The sequence below is a fragment of the Dromiciops gliroides genome, chromosome 3 (genome assembly GCF_019393635.1).
Source record: "Dromiciops gliroides isolate mDroGli1 chromosome 3, mDroGli1.pri, whole genome shotgun sequence".
Lineage (NCBI taxonomy): Eukaryota > Metazoa > Chordata > Mammalia > Microbiotheria > Microbiotheriidae > Dromiciops > Dromiciops gliroides.
The window spans coordinates 316,817,806-316,837,400 of record NC_057863.1 but is presented as its reverse complement, the minus strand read 5'-3'; the positions used below and the strand labels follow the sequence as shown (position 1 = coordinate 316,837,400).

The window sequence follows — 19,595 nt, the reverse complement described above, 5'->3', positions numbered from 1 at the left end:
CAGAAGAATGAGATGACATGTCCAAGGCCACACAGCTATATGATGGAACCAGAAATTTGGGTGTCCTGTGCCTAGTGCTATTTCTAGTTTGCCATGCTGCTCTCTGAAATCTTGATTTGTAAAATACAAGAAAAAAAAGCAATTTCCCACTCTCTACTCTGCCTTGGTTGAAGTATTTTTTTTTCCAGTTTTGTCTACCATAGTTTAAGAAGGATATTGATTGGGGTGGCTAGGTGGTGCAGTGGATAGAGCACCAGCCCTGGATTCAGGAGGACCTGAGTTCAAATCCAGCCTCAGACACTTGACACTTACTGTGTGACCCTGGCAAGTCACTTAACCCCCATTGCCCTGGAAAAAAAAAAAGAAGGATATTGATTGATAAGCTGGATGGTATCAAGAGAAGGGCAACCAAGATAGCAAAGGGCTTTGTGTCTGTGTTATGTCAGGATCGGTAGAAGGAATTGGTGATATTTATCCTGGAGAAGAAAAAATGAGGGGAAGGAGAGATGGGAGATACGATCTGTGTTTAAATATTTGAAGGACTTAATACATGGAAGAGGGATTGGATATGTTCTATTTAGCTCCATATTTGCAAAGAGTCAAATTAAGGCTAGATGTCAGGAAAAGCTTCCCAACAATTAGAGATGCCTCAAGTGGAATGAACTGCCTTGAGAGATGGTCATCCTTGTCCATCTTTATGCAGAAGCTGAATGACCACTCATCAGGTGGGCCTTCCTTTCACAGAAGGGTTTGACTAGATGGCTACTGAAGTCCTTTCAACTCTAAAATTGTGTGATTCTGTGACTATTGTACAGAGTAAATTTGCAGTTTCATGTGCAATCATCTTTTTATTGTACTGTGTTGTGAAAATGCTTGTTTTGCTCTGAGAATTTAAAATAAATTAAAAAAATAGAAGACAAAAAACCCAAGTGCTGGGCAGAGGTGGGTCAATCACCCTGATAAGAATGGAGAGATCATGATTAGTTTTCTCCAATCTCTCTTTAAATCTGCTCATGAGCACACTTCAGTTTGAAAAGAGTTGATTTGGTTTTTCCCCCAGATGAAGATTAATCATTAGTAGTTTGGTTAGGACAGAACATTTGGGTCATAGTTTCAATTTGCTGATCGTGTTTAATGTGCATTTTCATTATTTCACTGTTACAAGCAATATCTATGCCATATGTTAACACAGATTTATTTTCTATTAATATCAGTCAGTGTGGCAAATTGGTGTCTGAACCAAAGATAAATTGCACTTCTAGTAAACAGTTGATCAACATGCAACTCTCCTAAGTTATACCCTTGCTTTAAAATTATATAACAATATGATGTGTTTTGGGTTTTGTTTTGTTTGGGGGAAAAAAATCATCCATTCACTATGCTGGGTCATAGTCTTGCATGCTTATCTGCTCTCTCTTTGCATGAATCAAACCAAATAGTCTAATGGGATCATCATGAATGCTTTCCTCCTCTCTTTCTTCTCTGAAACTGTGGGTTGAATTGTTTTGAGGTAGCCTGGTATCCACTGCATGTAATTTCTCATTTTCGTCATTGTCTGAAAAATGAGCTTTTGGCTTTCTGGGTTTCCTCTTGAAGCTGTGATCCAGGGAGGCATAGCACATCGGTGTGTCAGCTTCCGCCTAAAGTAGGGGAGAAAAGCATGTTAATATTTCATTGTTTAGCATATCCTTTTACTTCAATGATTCCCACTAGCTTTTCTTTATATTGGGCTCCCATCAGATTGCTTCTCAGTGCTAAAATTTTCAAATCAGGGAAGAAAAGAGAAAAGAATAAGCCAAGTTCTTTGGGACATATTACATACATCATGCCTTTTAGCAAGGATTGAAATCCAGGGAAGACTTAACAGAGTATCAACCCAATTATCAGCTCAACTCAACATTTGACTTCTCAAATCAAGAGTAAGCCAGAAAAGGAAGGAATATAAAAAATTCAGAACTGTGTAAATGATTCGAAGTCTACAGAGGGGTATGAATTTATTCACTGATTCAACAGATACTTATTAAACAACTATTATGTGTGAGGGATAGTACTAGGTGCTGTGGAATGAATGAGTAAGAAATAGTTCTTGACCTTGACTACATTACAATTCAGCCAGGAAAATAAGACATGTCAATGTACAACTCTAATAAAAAACTGCATTCAAGTGCCATCACAATGTTAAATACAGTTCATAAAAGGGAGAACATTTTGAACAGAATTATTAGTGAAAACAACCTAGAACAAAGTCTCCAAGAATTGGGGTAGGTAGACATGTGGGGAACCACATTCCAGGCATGGGAAACAGCATGAGCAAATGTTCAAAGTTAGGAAGGTATAATATATTCTAGAAACAGTCTAGATAACCAATAAGTAGTATAGTGAGTAGGTTCTAGAGGACAAGTTCTAGAGGGCTGGACTTGCACCCAGGAAGACCTTAGTTTAAATCTTGCCTTAGATGAGTACTGGCTGTGAGGAGATACAGATCTCAAGTGGCAGAGCCAAGATTTGCACACTGTTCTTATTGTACCAGAATCCATGCTCTTTCTACTAAACCAAAACTTCCCCTGCCAAAGAAGAGAACTAACAAGCAAAGGCCATTGTTTTGAGCAAGTAGCAGGTCCATTGGTTACTTGACTGACCACTGTTTCAATAAAGTGGTGGGAGTAGAAGCCAGACTTCAGAGTTGAGGTTAGATTGAGTGATAAAAAAGTGGATTGGATATAGATCACCATTTTTGAGAAATTTGTGATAGACAAGAGAGTCATGTGATGATAACTTGGAGGCGAGACAAAACTGAAGGGTGTTGGGTTGTTTGTTGGTTTTTTTTTTTTAAAAGATACAGAAAGTCTTTGTATCTTTACAAAGTTTAGGGGATAATTGGAGGGAGCAAGATCCTGAGGGAAGTACAGGGAATGGAGGTCAAGGGCACAAATAAAGAGGTTAACCTTGGAAAGGCAAAGAGAAAAAAGAAGCATTTTTTCTATTATAAATACCCAAATTAACTATAAAGGACATATGAAGAAAAATGATATCTGCATCTAGAGAAAGAAATGATAAATAGAAGTGTGGATAGAATAATTTTATTTATATATACTTATTTGTGTCTAATGTCAGCCATCTCTAGGGCAGGGAGGAGAGAGAAGAAAAAGAAATTCACATGATAATTTTATTGTATTTCTGAAAGGAATAGTAAGACGTGCATAGTAGATTTACAGTTTCATGTGCCATCATCTTTTTATTGTACTATTATGGAAATGCTACTTATATTCCATAAATTAAAAATTATAATTTTTAAAAAGAGGGGAAATAGAAGACAGAATAAATGAAGAGCCCTAGATAGAGAAGGAAAGTCATAATCCCTATTTTCTTAATAGAGTAGGATAGCTTTAGTTGCAGTAACTAGCAGTGAAATGAGAGATTAAATTTCTACCTTTCAACTCTAGATTTCAGAAGGAAAATGGATTTGTTTCCATTTTTGTTGAGCAATTTTTGGGGGGGAGGGGGCAGGGCAACGAGGGTTAAGTGACTTGCCCAGGGTCACACAACTAGTAAGTGTCAAGTGTCAGAGGTCAAATTTGAACTCAGGTCCTCCTGAATCCAGGGCCGGTGCTTTATCCACTGCGCCACCTAGCTGCCCTCCCCAAGAACTTTTTTTTTTAAAGTAACATATTATCTTTAACATAGTAGTATTGAAATTTAACTAGTGTAGCTCAACTAGAGGTTTGTCCCAGGGCAACAAGATGGACTGTCTTCCTCTAATCTTTGACCGGCTGCCTCTGGACTACTACCCCCAGGTACTGTGGCTCTGGTGTTCTTTTCCCCTTTATCATTGCTGCTACCTCTTCCCCATTGTGGCTGGGACTTAAAAATATGGAACAGAGCTGTCACCTTGAACTTTTCCGGGGGGGTGGGGGAGAGGAGGAGGCACCATATCCTTTCTCCTGGAAAAATGTCCTCCTGTCATCTTCAACTTTCCCCTTACTTCTTGCAATTGAATTTGCTTTGAATACAAGAATTCCTGTTTATGGTTTTGCAGTAAATCCTTTATTAATAACTAACAGCTAGGGGCAGCTAGGTGGCGCAGTGGATACAGCACTGACCTTGGATTCAGTAGGACCTGAGTTCAAGCAAGTCACTTAACCCCAATTGCCTCACCAAAAAAAATAAATAAAATAGGATGAGTTCAGACCTGTGAGTTCCCTAAAAGCTCCCTCTACCTACATGGATTGAAAGTTATTCTTCCCATGACACTAAGATGGTAAGTGACCTCCTTGGGGTTCTAGAGACAGTATGGGTCAGAAGTAGGACCTGAACCCAGGTTTTCCTGTCTCTAAGGTTACTCCCTATCACCCCACTCCACTACCTTTCTTTTTTTTTTTCTTTGGCAGGGTAATGAGGGTTAAGTGACTTGCCCAGAGTCACACAGCTAGTAAGTGTCAAGTGTCCGAGGCTGGATTTGAACTCAGGTCCTCCTTAATCTAAGGCCGGTGCTTTATCCACTACACCACCTAGCTGCCACTCCACTACCTTTCAATAAGCAGGTTCCATAGAAACAAATATGACAAGTTTTAATGTTGTGACCAGTTTAATCAGATAGAACTGAGAGGCTCTAAGATGATTATTCTAAATCTGCATTGCTACATTTATGGGAAGAGTACAATGGTAAGACTAGAAATGCTAAAACCACTTCTGAAAAGCTATAATATAAAGTGACACCTTTTTCCCCCTTTCATGCCGTAAGGCTTTGTGTAGGTTTCACTTGAATAAAAACCAGATGCTGTCTGAAATACACTGACCTTTCATGTTTACATACGTTGTGTTGTGGGGGGCAGCTAGGTAGCAGAATGGATAGAGCACCTGCCCTGGATTCAGGAGGACCTGAATTCAAATCTGGCCTCAGACACTTGACACTTACTAGCTGTGTGACCCTGGGCAAGTCACTTAACCCTCATTGCCTCACAAAAAACAAACAAACAAACATATGTTGTGTTGTGTATCAAAGACTTCATTAACTGCCACTCAAAATCCCCAGTCTATGCACCACTCAAGCACTGCTGATCTGTAGTTCTAGTTCAGTTGCTGTGGTCTGACTTGCAAACTGTCTGAAAAGCGCTTTAGGAATAAAAGTGTTATTTGACCTCCCAGGATCGAACAATTGATAGAAAACCACTGTGCAGCTGAAAAGCATGAATTTTTTTCAAGCCTACTACACATGCTGAAATGAACACACCACCAAATAATACATCTATTAGTCAGAAGGCAACTTCGAACTTTGCATAAGTTTAACCACATATGTATGGTTAGAGCTGTGGTTTGGTGATAAACATTATTAAAAACTAGTGTCATTAGATCACTGCTAAGGTATCTGGGATACTTAATAAAATTTCCAGGAAGGGCCATCAATTTTTGGAGAGTGCGTAAAACTAAGCCATGAGGAGAGGGGAATACTACATCCTGAGGAGTTCCTAGATTCTAATTAATTTTATTAGGATGGTTAAAATGCAAACTATTGTATTACTCACACTTTGAGTTTCTATCAAAGTCTTTTCTGTCCCTTTCCAGGAAGCAGAAGAGAATGAACATGGAAAGAGCTTGCATCCATTTCTCTAATAGTGTTTTGTTGTTGCTGTGTCAAAGGTCCTGTTTCTCTATGCCAGGTCTGTCCCACCTGAGTGCATGCTGTAGGTGTTTTTATTTTCCCAATGTAAAAAAATGCAAAAAATATGACCTCGCTTACTTTAACATAAAGCAGGGGTATTGGAAGCAGTACCTGCTGTTTGTTTGTGTGTGTTTTTTTTAATTAGCAAATCCTTGACATTAATGGAGATACTCTATACACATTTTTCCAAATTATAAAAAAGGTTGAATTGTCTAATCAAGGATGGAAGATGTTTTTGTTCTCCAAATCATTCTTTTTCTCATCCTGATACCAAAAGTTGAATTCCTTTTGCTTGCATAGTGAATCTGGACATAGAAGGTAATGAACTGTATATAATACAGGAAATTCCTAATAGAAAACATGGGTGGCCATTCTGTGTGTGACCAGAATCTCTGGATTATTTGGTTATTAATATTTAGCAATGATATATCATTTTACAAAACATTTTACAAATATTATCTCATTTGGTTCTCACATCCACTCTGGGACATAGGTGTTATTATTAATCCCCATTTTATGGATAAGGAAACTGAGGCAAATAGAAGTTAAGTCGTTTGCTCAGGGCCACAGCCAGTAAGCATCTGAGGGCAGGCTTGAACTCAGGTCTTCCTGAATCCAGAGCCAACACTCTATCCACTGCACCACCTAGCTGCCTTATTAGGACTCGACTTTTCTCATGAACTTGTCTGTGAGCACCAAGAGAAAAATCACCTGCGTAGGGGAGCATTCCTGCTTTTCATTTACAGCTCTCTCTGGCCGGGCTTTCATTTGTTCATAGCAGCTTTCATCCGTGGGTCCTTGTGAGTTAAAAAGAATATGGTTAGAATGAAGACAAATGGAAAAATTTTGGCTTAAATGAAAATGTGGGCTGAAAACAACCTTCCCAAGCAAGGCTGAAGCTCTTAATAGTACATGGTTTTTTAAGTCACCCTCTTTCAACTGCTGGAGGAAGAAAAAGAAGCAGTTCAGTTTATGTAGTCCCTTTTGTAGAGAGAAAGTATCTACAATGTGAAAGTATCTTTCACCACAGAGTTAATGGTGAGGAGAAGAAAAGTAATCAGCTAGAGGACAGAATAACATTCATCCATTTTCTGCCCTCAATGGAAACGTCAATGGGAAAGTAACTTAAATCTTGTTACAGAGAGTAATACTTACATAACATAGAAACCCATAACATGTTATGGAAGTCCAAGGAGAATAACGTTGCAATAATGTTCCAGTGAATTTCCCAGCATATTCATAGGATCAAAAAATAATAAATTTAGAGAGGGAGGAGACCATCAATGTTAATAAGTCCAACTTCTTCATTTGTAGATGAGAAAAATGAGACCCAGAAAAAATGAATTATTTGCTCAGAGTCTCATAACTGATAAATGTCCAAGGCAGGATTAAGGCCTAGGTCTTTTTGACCTGTGACACTTATCTGTTACTAAAGATTAGTAGGTCATAACAACTCAGTTGAAATGCATCATTACTATTTAATTGAGGTTTCCTTTCTCTAGCACTTAAATAAAAGATTATTTTATTCTAATTGGATTTGTGTGCGAGAGGGTATAATTCTTTAAAGAGGAATACCCAAGGACCCCCACAGCAACCTTTTCCCCCGTGACAGGTATGAACAAGAAGTAAAAAGAAGTTTGCAGATCTGAAAAATAATACCTCTAAGAAGTGGGAAGTCTATAAGCCTGAGAAAGCGAGTTCACATTAAAGGATCTGTCCAGTAACCACTGACAAAAGTCCCTGCCTTCCTTGAGCTTTGTCCTAAATAACCTCTCTGTATAGCTTTGGTGAGCCAGCAAAACTTCATCCATTTCTTATTAAGGAGAGAAAGGAATGAGAACCTTTGCCTTGCCCCTTTCTCCCCTTCAGGCCTCATCTTACAGATAATAACATGTTAGTTGATAGCTTGTGTACTCAAGTGGGTGTGCTTGGAGTTGGGGCAGGAATATTGATAATCATCTCTGGCAGGTACCAGGCAATCCATTCTCTGTGAATTATCCAATTTTGAGCCATGAAATATAAAATACATTTCCTAGAATAAGACTATGCCTAATTACAAATCAATGGTTTCTGAAATATAATGGAAAACTCGTGTTCCATGAAGCACAAGAATATCTCTGATCTTTGTGGGAATGATTGCTGATAGTCCTCAAAGGCATAAAACTTGGTGTTGAGATTGGAAAAGGTGAAACAGGCAGTGATAAACTTAATTTTGATAGTAGGGAATGGAGAGCCAGTCTCGGAGTCAGGAAGACCTGGGTGCAAGTCCTTCCTCTCACAAAGATGGTTTTTTGACTCTGGGAAAACTATTTAAACTTTCAGTACCCAGGGCAGCTAAGACTATCAAATTGTAAAATACTAGCTGATCTGCACTGACAAAGGGAGTGTTGTCACTGGTAGTTCCAAAATCACAGGTCTCTAGACCAAAACAAAGCAAGCAAACAAGTATCCAGACCACAGATTAGTTGTCGTTCAGTTGTGTCTGACTCTTCAGGATCCCATTTGGGGTTTTCCTGGCAAAGATACTCAAGTGGTTTGCCATTTTCTTCTCCAGCTCATTTTACAGATGAGGAAACTGAGACAAACAGGGCTAAGTGACTTGCCCAGGGTCATACAGCTAGTGTCTGAGCATGGATTTGAACTCAGGTCTTCCTGACTCCAAGCCTGGCACTCTATCCATTGGGCCACCTACCTGCCCAAGATCACAGATGCTCTTGGTTCTCTGACTTCTCATAACTCATCACAAAACAGAGGATAGAAAGGAAAATGGTGGGGGGAGGAATAAATCTTTAAAAATACAATCTGGGTATATCTAGAAAGCTTTAGAAACATAGTTATAAGCAAAATATCAAGGAGACAGTCACATTGTTTTATTGGTGCTATGTTAAAATTAGCATGGTGCCTGAAACCAGGGACTGTAGGATCTAGAGATAGAAAAGAAACCAAGTCTTTCTGCTATAATTTATCGAGTTAAAAGAAATACCTAGAACCCAGTATGGGACAAAGAAAATGTCATGCATACGCTACCAACTCTTTTCCTCCCAATAGCTTTCAGACCTATGCAGTATTTATTTTGGTTCATGGTGGAGATTTAGATGAATTCTATTTAGGTGGTTGAGATGTGTCAGTTAGGAAGGGTTGATGGGAACTGAACCAAGACTGCTCTTGATGTCAACATAAAAGAAATGTAAAGAGCTCAGCTTCAGTTAAGCTCTTCTCACCTCTGCCTACAATTAAGCGGCATACAAATAGGTCCTTTAATTATCAAGCATAGACAGGAACCAAAAGAAAGCTTTCATCGTTCAGGGTCATTCTTTTTAGAAAATTTGTTGTAACCAGGGCAACGGAGAACAGTTTCTATGGGACACCCCCTGCACTGGAAATAGCTTTGTTATAAAGAAAACTTTTCTTTGTATCAGTATTCATTATAACAGAATTTTTACCTTTATTCTTATCATTACTAGAGTCAAATGTAGGCAACCCTGAAGTGGCTGGATTCTTAGCTAAAATGTTACAATAGTGATATTATAAGTCATATGGAGATAAATTATCCACACAGTGGGATAATATTAATCTCCCCCCTTTCCTAGAACATATATTTACTGTAAAATCATTTTAACACGATCACAATAAAATACAACTTACCAGAAAGCACATTATCAAGGTTACCATAAATTGGTATATCTTCAGTGTAATTTTCATCACCTCTGTAATAATGAAAATGAAATTACCACATGGAATTACTGTAGAGAACAAATACATTTTTTATGCTGTTTATGCTATGGAGAAAAAAATCTCACTCATACGAATATGGTTTTGTCACAAATTTCATTACTTGGCATTCAGGCTTTTGAAAAAACTGAAGTAAGGGAAAGAAGATTGAGAAAAATGAAACTTATTTCTGCTATTAACCACTCAGTATTTTATTATGATAAAACTACTTGAATAAAAATGAGTTGTCTCCCATCATCTCTACAGAGGTAGGTTAGTATCTATCATCTAACATTTTATACCTATGAAAACTAAGGCTAGGGAGAAGAATTACTTATAGAAATATAGTAATATCACATAGCAAGTTGGAGTGACCTCTAAGTTTCTAGTCCATTGCCTAATCCAGGTTCCTAAAGGATTATTAGCCTATTAAAAGACAAGGTGATGAATGACAGGTATCTAAGGCAAATACCTAGTTTCAGTGGTTCAAACAGCTATCCAATGAGGAAGGTCTGTCCTTTCCAAGAAAAGGTTCTGATCTCCCACTTCTCACTCCTATGTACCCTTCCACTCTTGACTCCTATCTTGTCCTAAGCATTTACTATTGTTATTCAATCATGTCCAACTCTTTCCCACCCCATTTGAGGTTTTCTTGGCAAAGATACTGGAGTGGTTTTTCATTTCCTTCTCCATCTTCTTTTATAGATGAGAAACTGAGGCAAACAGGTTTAAGTGACTTCCTCAGGGTCACACAGCTAGTTTGTGTCTGAGGTCAGATTTGAACTCACAAAGATGAATCTTCCTGACTCCAGGCACAGCACTCTACCCTCTGTACCACCTAGCTGACCTTAATTGTCTTAAGCATGCATTCCTTAATTCTATGTTTCACTTTTCATCCCTGAATCCCACCCAATACTTGGGTTGTCATTGTGAAATATGTGATTTATCATCAACAGCTTGCTTCTCTTGTTCATCATCCATTTGACAAACATTTATTTAGCACTTACTTCCTTTAATGTACTGTGATAGGGAAGTGATATGGTGGAGTGGAAAGACCACTGCATTTGGGTTCTATTCCTGGCTCTGATGTTTAACCTCTTTGAGCCTCTGTTTACTCATCCATAAAATAAGTGGGTTGAACCTTATGACCTGTAGATGACTCAATATCCCTAAATCTATGATCTAACTTTCAGTTTCTGGTACTTTTTATCCCAAACAACCTAGGGCCCCTATCCTATGGGGAAGGGGAAGGAAATAAGCATTTATACAGTATCTATGAGGGCAGCTAAGAGTGTGAGGCCCAGAGTTAAGAAGACTTCCTGAGTTCAAATCTGGTCTCAGACACTTACTTACTCAGACACTTACACTAAGGAGTCAGATGCAACTAAAACAACTCAACAGAAATAGTACCTATTATATGCCAGACACTGTAGAGAGCATTTTTGGCAAATATTATCTCATTTGTCATAGAAACATAGAATGTTAGAGCTGAAAGGACCTTAGATAATATCTAGTCCAATTCCATCATTCCACTCTTGAGGACCTTGAAGTCAAAAAAGAGGTGAGGTGATTCTCATGTTATTATACAGATAGTGAAAGACCATCAGGAGAAAAATTCAGGTCTCCTGCATCAAGTACAATATTCTTTCAACTATATCATGGTGCACACTCCATTGCAAAGTGACTAATGTTAACTTATCACCCTTCCCAGGAGCAAATAGAAGACTTTTGAAAACTGAAATGGCTCCAGGTCACAAAGAACTGAATCAAATTGGCATTTCAGTCACTGTGACAGGAAGGGAAGGAATATTTTTTGAAGGAGAATGAGAGTGGACTTCCTGACAACCCTTTAATTATACCATGTAGAGTTAACAACTTAAGGTTTTCAGGACCTATAAATTAAAGTGTGATGTGTACTGCTTGTCTGGCTTGGTAATTTGGGGCTAACACAACTAAAGTATGTTTTCTATCCAAAATGTCAATCCTTGGTAGAGGTCATCAAAAAAAGATAAAATAGATCACTTCAATTTCACAAAACTGAAATGCTTTTGTACTAACAATCAGTACAGCTAGGATAAGAAAGGGAGCTATCAATTGGGAAGAGTATATCATATATCATCATATAAGGGTCTTTATATCATAGTTGTTTCCTAATAAATAAGTGGCCAAATGATTTAAACAACTTTTGTTAAAACTGCAAACCATTATTACCCTATGATATATATCACTAATCAAAACAACTCTAAGGTTTTTATCTCATGCCCATATTGATAAAGTTGATAAAAGATGAAAAATTTACCTTTTTAAGGGGGAGGTATCATTTTGTTAATACAGGCACACTAATATAATGTCTAAAGTATGAAATGTTCCAACCATAATAGAAAACAATGTGGAATTATGCTAAGAAAGTGACTTTAATGTGTCCATACTTTTTGACACAGGCATCATATTGCCTAAGTATATGCCCAAGGGAGGTCAAAGACAGAAAGAATGATAGGTCCCATGTATAGACCAAAATATTCATAACATCACTAATTTACTTAAAAAGAACCGGAAATAAAGAAGTTTGAATTGCGGAATGGATAAACAAATTGTGATACATGGATGTTATGGAATATTATATTGTTATAAAAAATTATGAATGTAGCAAATTCAGAGAAGCATGCAAAGACCTATATGAACTGACTCAAAATGAAGAAAGCAGGAAAGGAAAACAATATGTATGTAATTACAATAATATAAATGGAGAGAAAAACAACAACAAATCTGAATTGAACTGAAAACTAGTTATTATAATGACCAGGCTTATCACTGATGAAGAGATGAAAAATTAACCTCTTTCCTGGAGTACTATGGGTGTGAAATATTCTACATATTGTCAGACTTGGTTGGTGTATTCATTAGTGATTCTTTTTCTCTTTTTAAACATTTTTTGTTACAAGAATGACCTGTTGGTAGGGGAAAGGAAAATAATACTCAGAAGTGAAGGGTGTTGTAAAAATAAAAATTATCAATAAAATATTCTAATAAATCCATTCTTTTTAGTCAGGGACTGTTATTTATTTGCAAATTTTAGACTTCAAATGCCATGAAAAAATAAATTAAATATTCCTGGATCTTCATGAAAAAGAGCACAGCTGAGAAATATCTATAGTGTTTAAAATTTCCATTCAATAATCATACCTATCTTTTTTTGTTGTTGTTAGATTTGTCTGTCATAAGATTGTACCATGAGGTTCACAACTATTACATTCTTGTCTATTTCTATTCATAACTCATTTTAGTTTTTCCTTTAAGTATTTAAATCTTCTGCCATTTATATACATGTATGTGAAGTACTGATATTAATTCATTGCCTATGTTATACTTCATCATGATATAATTTCCCTATTTATCTCTTTGAATTAAATCTACTTTTGCTATTGCCTTGTCTGAGATCATGTTTGCTCCTCTTGCCTTTTTTTAATTCTTCGGAAGATTTTGTGTCAGCCTCTTCTTTTAACTCTGTTTCAACCTTTGTTTCAAATGTTAACAATATTTATTCATTAACAACACATTGGAGCTACTTTTCTTTGGAGAAAGCTCTAAATTGTTGGATTCCAATGAAGCCTTGGGGCAGTGATCATGTGATATGGTACAAACTAGGAAAAAGAAACAAAACTTCCTTAGGGGAGAAGCAAAGAAGTAAGAGATTGAAACCATGCACTAATTATATATAGAATGGTGGTGGCTGATGATGGTACATGAGAAGAATCTAATAGATCATGATTCAGATAATGAAAAAACCATGATACCCAATGGACATTTAAGGGACTTTCCCCAGACTGAGGTAGACCTCTTCCTGTATTGAAGGAGTAGAAGAGAGACCAGAGACTGCCCCTTGCCTAATAATCTAATTGTGGTTGCTGGAAGGCAAGAGAGGTCACCAGAGGCCACTGATCCCGAGTCAATGTCCAGATACAATAATAGTTATCATGAACTATTGAAGGGCTCAAGATTGAGACTGCTGGTCAGTGGATTTGAAGATACTGAGGATATAATACCCAGAGGTGTGTAGGTGGCATAGTTAAGAGAGTTAAGAGTTCTGGATGTGGAATCAGGAAGACCTGTTTTCAAATCCTACCTTAGTCACTCACTAGGGGTGTGACCCAGGCAAGTCGCATAAAACTCTGCCTGTCTCAATTTTCTCATCTGTAAAATGGCAATAATAGGACCTGTTTTCCAGTTTCCTTGTGAGGATCAAATGAGATAATGTATGTAAATTGTTACATAAATGATACCTATTATAACACTGACAATAGATTACCATAGAAATGTCAGAATTATCCATCCAGGCAATTGCTCCGTGGTTAATGAGAGATAAAGTTATGTATACTTATAATTATTGGTATCAGAATAACAAGAATAAGATTTTTAAAATCAAGCCTAAAGCAGGGACATTACTCATGCTGATGTAAATAATTGCCCGCACTGGGTTAACAGTGGGATGCAAAGTAGTCCCTGGTGGCAGTTTTTCTTTGGCCAAGCAGTTCAAGTAGCAAACAGTGAGTGATTTTTAATAAGGCACAATCTATCCTAGAGATAGCAGATGCAACCTGCAAATGATAAATCATACCCAAATATGAACATCATTTCATTCCCTACAAATGAAAATAAGATGTGATTTATAATGCAGTGCCCTGAGTGTACATGCACGTCTCTGATGATTAATCATCCCAAATAAGCTATTATTCAGAAGCAGTTGCCCAACCAACAAATTTAAAAAATGCTTTTGCTTCCCAATGCCAAAAACAGTTCATGGGCTAGTGCAAGCATTACTATCATTTCTGCTTTTGTAAATGTGGTTGGTGTTTTTTATATGGAAGATGGATTGATTTTCAAAATAAACACACCAGTGAACCTATGATGGAAAGGTTAGGGTACTAGTGGCATTTGGGCCAGATCCAAAATTAAATGACTGCCTGATTTTACCAAACTTTCCTCTGAAAGATCATATTTCTTTGATCACATTGGGGTAGCCTACAAAATAAATACTTTGTGACCCTATTCAATCAATAAACCAACAGATATTTGTTAAGTTATTTATATGGGACACACACTATGCTAGGTATGCAAAAAACAATAAAGAGATCATCTCTGCCCTTGAGGAGTTTACATTTCATTGGGGGAAACTATATATTAGCATTTACAAATACATAGATACAAGACATCTTTTGGAGGAAGTCTCTAGTATCTGTGGGGATCAGGAAAGGCAGTAGGCTGTTATGCCTATCCCATTCATAGTAGGTTCCTCACGTATGCTTAACATTTGACCTATCAATCAGGAAAAAAATTCAGGCGTCTACTATATGACAGGCACTATCTGAGGCACTGGGAATACAAAGGAGAAAAAGAGACAACCCCTGTCCTCAAGGAGCTTACATTCTATCAGGGAAACATGACAATTCCCAATACAAATAAATATAAACACATACATGTGTATATACACAAAAATACAAAATATAGACAAGGTAATTTAAGAGTGAGGAAGAGATGTGTGGAGGAGAGATGCAATAGCAATTTGGGGGAATTAGGAGAGTTCTCATGTAGAGAGTGGCATTTGACCTGAGCTTTGAAAGAAGCTTAAGATTCTGAGATGGAATAGAGATGAGTATGGAGCACATTATAGGAAAGGCTGTGTAAAGTCAGTCAGACAACAGTCAACAAACATTTATGAGGCACTTACTGTATATAAGACATTGAAAGTACAAAAACAGTAAAAGACAGTGTTCTCAAGGAGCTAAGTCTAATGGGGAGACAGATGCAAACAACTATATATAAACAAAATATGTAAAGTATAAATTAAAGATAATCAACCTAGAATGCAGTTACATTAAGAGAGATAGGAAGAGACTTCTTGTAAAAGATGAGATTTTAGCTGGGACCTGAAAGAAGCGAACAAAGGTAGGAGACAGAGATGAAGAGGGAGAATTATAGGCATAGGGGACAACAGGCAATGAAAATGCTTAGACATGGAAAATGGAGTGTCTAGTGAAAAGAATAGAAAGGAGTCCAAATTACTGAATCCTAAATAACTTGGGAGGTGGGGGTGGAGTGAGGTTTAAGAAAACTGTAAAGATGGGACCAGGTGATTAAGGACTTTAAAAGCCAAACAGAGGATATTATATTTAATACTGGCAGTAATAGAGAGCCACTGTAGTTTAATGAATAGGAATGAGATGATATCGTCAAACCTGCATTTTAGGAAGATCAATTTTGACAGCTGAGTGGAAGAGGAACTGGAGTAGGGAGAAAGGAGATAAACCAACAGATTATTACAATAGTGCAGGCATAGATAATGAGGGCTTGCACAAGGGTAGTGGTAGTGTCAGAGGAGAGAAGAGGGAGATGTTACAAAGACTAATAAAAAGATAAAATGCAACAGATTGTATATGGAGGTGAAAGGGAGTGAGGAGTTGAGGATGACTCCTAGGTTGTGAGCCTGGGTGACTTGGAAAACGGAAATAACCTTAACAGTAAGAGGAGTTAAGGGGGCAGCTAGGTGGCACAGTGGATAAAGCATCAGCCCTGGATTCAGGAGGACCTGAGTTCAAATTCGGCCTCAGACACTTGACACTTACTTGCTGTGTGACTCTGGACAAGTCACTTAACCCTCATTGCCCTGCCCCCCCCCAAAAAAAGGAGTTAAGAAGAGGGAAAAGTTTTAGGGTGGAGGAAAGATGATGCTTTAAATTTTGGACATATGCAGTTTTAATGTCTACAAGATATCCACTTTCAGATGCCCAATAAGCAGTAGGAGATGGAAGTCTAGAAGTTAGGAGAAATTTTAGGGCTAGGTAAGTCAGTCTGAGAATCATCAGTGTGGAGATGGTAATAGAATATATTGTTTGTTGCTTTTGTCCTTCTCAAAGAGGACCATGACATTGAGGTGATGTCATGACTCGCAATGAATTGGATTTAAGTGAGGGAAGGCTGTGCAAAGTCACCAACCCCACTTTCTCCTCCAGAACTATCTCAGTTCAGTGGCAAAATATATATCAGAATGATTGGAGATGTTTAAAGCAATTGAGGTTAAGTGATTAACCCAGGATCACACAGCTAGTAAGTATCTGAACTCAGGTCCTCCCAACTTCAGGATCTGTGCTCTATTCACTGAGCCACATAGCTGATAAGATCAACAAGTGAAACTGTATAGGAGAAAAAGAAAAGTTCCCAGGACAATGTCCTGGGGAATATTCAACTTTATCAGGTATGTCCTTGAGAAAGATTCAGCAAACGAAAGTAGTAAGGAGCAGTGAGAAGAGAACCAGGTCATTCAACAGGTTAAGGAGAACCAGGAGAGAGTGGTGTCATGAAAATCTAGAGAGAAGAGAGTATTAAAGAGAAGAATTGGACTTGGCCCCTGGAAACACCCTGGACTCTGGTTGGGTTTTTTTTTGCTTCATCTTGCCCAGATCCAGGTCTTTAGTTCACTTCTTGGACATCTCCAAACCATCTTGCCATGCCCATACCACCCCTCTTTCCTGACACTTTCTAGCACCCCTTTATCTATAGTCGTTCCCCACCCCTCATTAGTACTTAAGCTCCTTGAGAACAGAAGCTAGCTTACTTGTTTTTTTTTTTTCTTTAACTCTTAGCATAGGGCTTGGAATATTGTTCAGTTGTGGTTATGAGTCATTTTTCAGTCATCTCCAACTCTTCATGACCCTTTTTGGGGGGTTTTCTTGGCAAAGGTACAGGAGTGGTTTCCTCTGACTCATTTTACAGATGAGGAACTGAGGCAAACAGGGTTAAGTGATTTGCCTGGAGTCACACACCTAGTAAATGTCTTAAGGCTGGATTTGAACTCATGAAGATGAATCTTTATTCTAAGCCCAGTGCTCTATCCAGTGGAATAAGTGCTTAATAAATGCTTTATCTATCTGTCATCAGGTATCAAAGATGGTCACAAAACACAACACTAAGGAAAAGAAATACAGATATAACACACGCTCCTACTTCTTGCCCACCAATCAGCACAATGAAGAAAACATGCATGATACATCCACTTCAAGGAAACTTTCTAAAACATCAAGATAATGCCACTGAGTCCTTGTATTCTGAAAGCTGACCTATATCTATCTCTGACTATACAATCAATTCTGCCTAAAGGCAACAAAGATGCATTTAAGGCTAATTATTCATTGACAACTGTTAACCACCCTTTCTCTTTAAATATTCTAGCTACTGCTGCCTCTGTTGTTGTCATTATTGTTGTTAAGTTGCCTCAGGTCTGCCCAACTCTTCATGAGCCCATTTGGGGTTTTCTTGGCAAATATATAGGAGTAGTTTGCTATTTTCTTCTCTAGCTCATTTTACAGATGAAGAAACTGAGGCAAACAAGGTTAAGTGACTTGCCCAGAGTCACACAGCTAGTAAACATCTAAAGCCAGATTTGAACTCTCTACTATGACACCTAGCTGCTTCTACTGCTACCTCCACAAACTGCCAAAATGGGGCAAAATTGTTTATAATATATTTTATCTAGTCCATTCACCCTCATAGACCCTGAGTCCTTGGCTGGGCTTCTTTAATTTAATAGTCTTAATATTTTCATTGGCTGTCCTCCATGCTTGGCATCTACTCTCTCCTCATTTCTTCACAGAATCCCTTCTTCAAGATTTTTTTTCAACTTTCAACATGAAACATTTACTTAGGCAGCTAGGTTGCACAGTGGATAGAGCACTGGCCCTGGATTCAGGAGGACATGAGTTCAAATCTGGCCTCAGACACTTAACATTTACTAGCTTTATGACCCTGGGCAAGTCACTTAACCGCAATTGCCTTACTAAAAAAAAAAAAATGAAACATTTACTAAAGAAGAAAGCAGGGGCAGCTAAGTGGCACAGTGGATAAAGCACTGGCCCTGGATTCAGGAGGACCTGAGTTCAAATCTGACCTCAGACACTTGACACTTCCTAGCTGTATGAACCTGGGCAAGTCACTTAACCCTCATTGCCCCACAAAGAAGAAGAAGAAGAAGAAGAAGAAGAAGAAGAAGAAGAAGAAGAAGAAGAAGAAGAAAGCAAAAGTAATAATAATTATAGCATTCACTCAATTGAAACTAAAGCAAAGATAATGAAAATATAATAGTACATATAATATAAACCTTGGTCACTCCCCCATCATTGTACATATTGTTCATGGAAAAGAGTAGGTACACACAGAAACTTAGAAGTGAAACCCATAAGGAGGGAAACTCATGTTCTAGGGGCAACACAGGACTCTGGACTGTGGGCCCGGATGTTAATGGTCTGTTTGAGGGAACAGACTAAACCACAGGTACCACCTTCTACATGAAGCCTTTCATGATTCCCCCAACTGGCAGTGTCCTCCATTTCAAAGTATTTTGTAATTTTTCTTTTTATATTTAAGCATACCTATTTACATAGGGACTTCTTATCTCCTCTGCTAGAATATGAGCTCTTTGTGAATAATAATTTCATTCTTTATATTTATATCCCCAACATCTAACATAGTGTCTGGCACATAATAGGTGCTTAATAAATGCTTGTTGATTGATTCTTGGGCAAATCACTGAACCTCTCTAGACAACAGTTTTGTTTTATTTTATAAAGAAGGGGATTGGACCTCCATGTTGTTTATGAGCTTGTCTAGCTCCAAAAGTTTGTGTCAAATCTTCAGCATTTTTTTTTCAAAAATAAATGTTGAGTTGATCTGTGTCAAAAGGAGCCAAGAAGACCCAAAAGTTTGGAGGATATATTCATATGAGAAGCCCTGATCAGGGACTTCTGAGAAAAAGCAACCAGAAGGGGAAGATTAGAGTTCTGGGTTGAACAGTGGACAAGGAGCACTTGCCAGGTGAGCCAGGGGAAGCTCCAGGAGCAAGCTGAGAGCTTCAGGAAGTGGGGAAGTGGTGAGCAACAGTAGTGTTGTGGCCAACAAGATCTCGTGTAAAGGCAGCAGACATCAGAGTGAGGGAAAGATGGTGATGTAGTTTACAAGAAATAGAGTCAAGGCCGCAGATGCCAGAGCAGGAGAGAGAATTGACCTTCAAGATGAGAATGGCAAATGAAACTGAGCTATGTCAGAGACTAACAATAAAATTATTTAAGCTAGAGGCTTGACCATATGGTACCATATATTTGGTGGGGACCGTGATTGCAAAAAAAGAAATGAACCACTATGGAAAGCATCCTATGATGAAGATTTTTTTGCTAACTGG

At 38.0% G+C, this 19,595-nt stretch overlaps 1 protein-coding gene across 1 annotated transcript in view; it reads right to left on the bottom strand.

Annotated features, from left to right (window-relative positions):
• Positions 1 to 1,376: 1,376 nt before the first annotated feature.
• The window catches only part of LOC122751068 (T-cell receptor-associated transmembrane adapter 1), a 62,301-nt gene continuing 44,082 nt past the window's right edge, over positions 1,377 to 19,595 (bottom strand). The window contains exons 4-6 of the mRNA XM_043998001.1: positions 9,305 to 9,366; positions 6,371 to 6,456; positions 1,377 to 1,640 (exon numbers count right to left, since the gene is read on the bottom strand). Of these exons, the coding sequence (XP_043853936.1) occupies positions 1,377 to 1,640; positions 6,371 to 6,456; positions 9,305 to 9,366 (412 nt within the window). The remainder of the gene's footprint in view (positions 1,641 to 6,370; positions 6,457 to 9,304; positions 9,367 to 19,595) is intronic.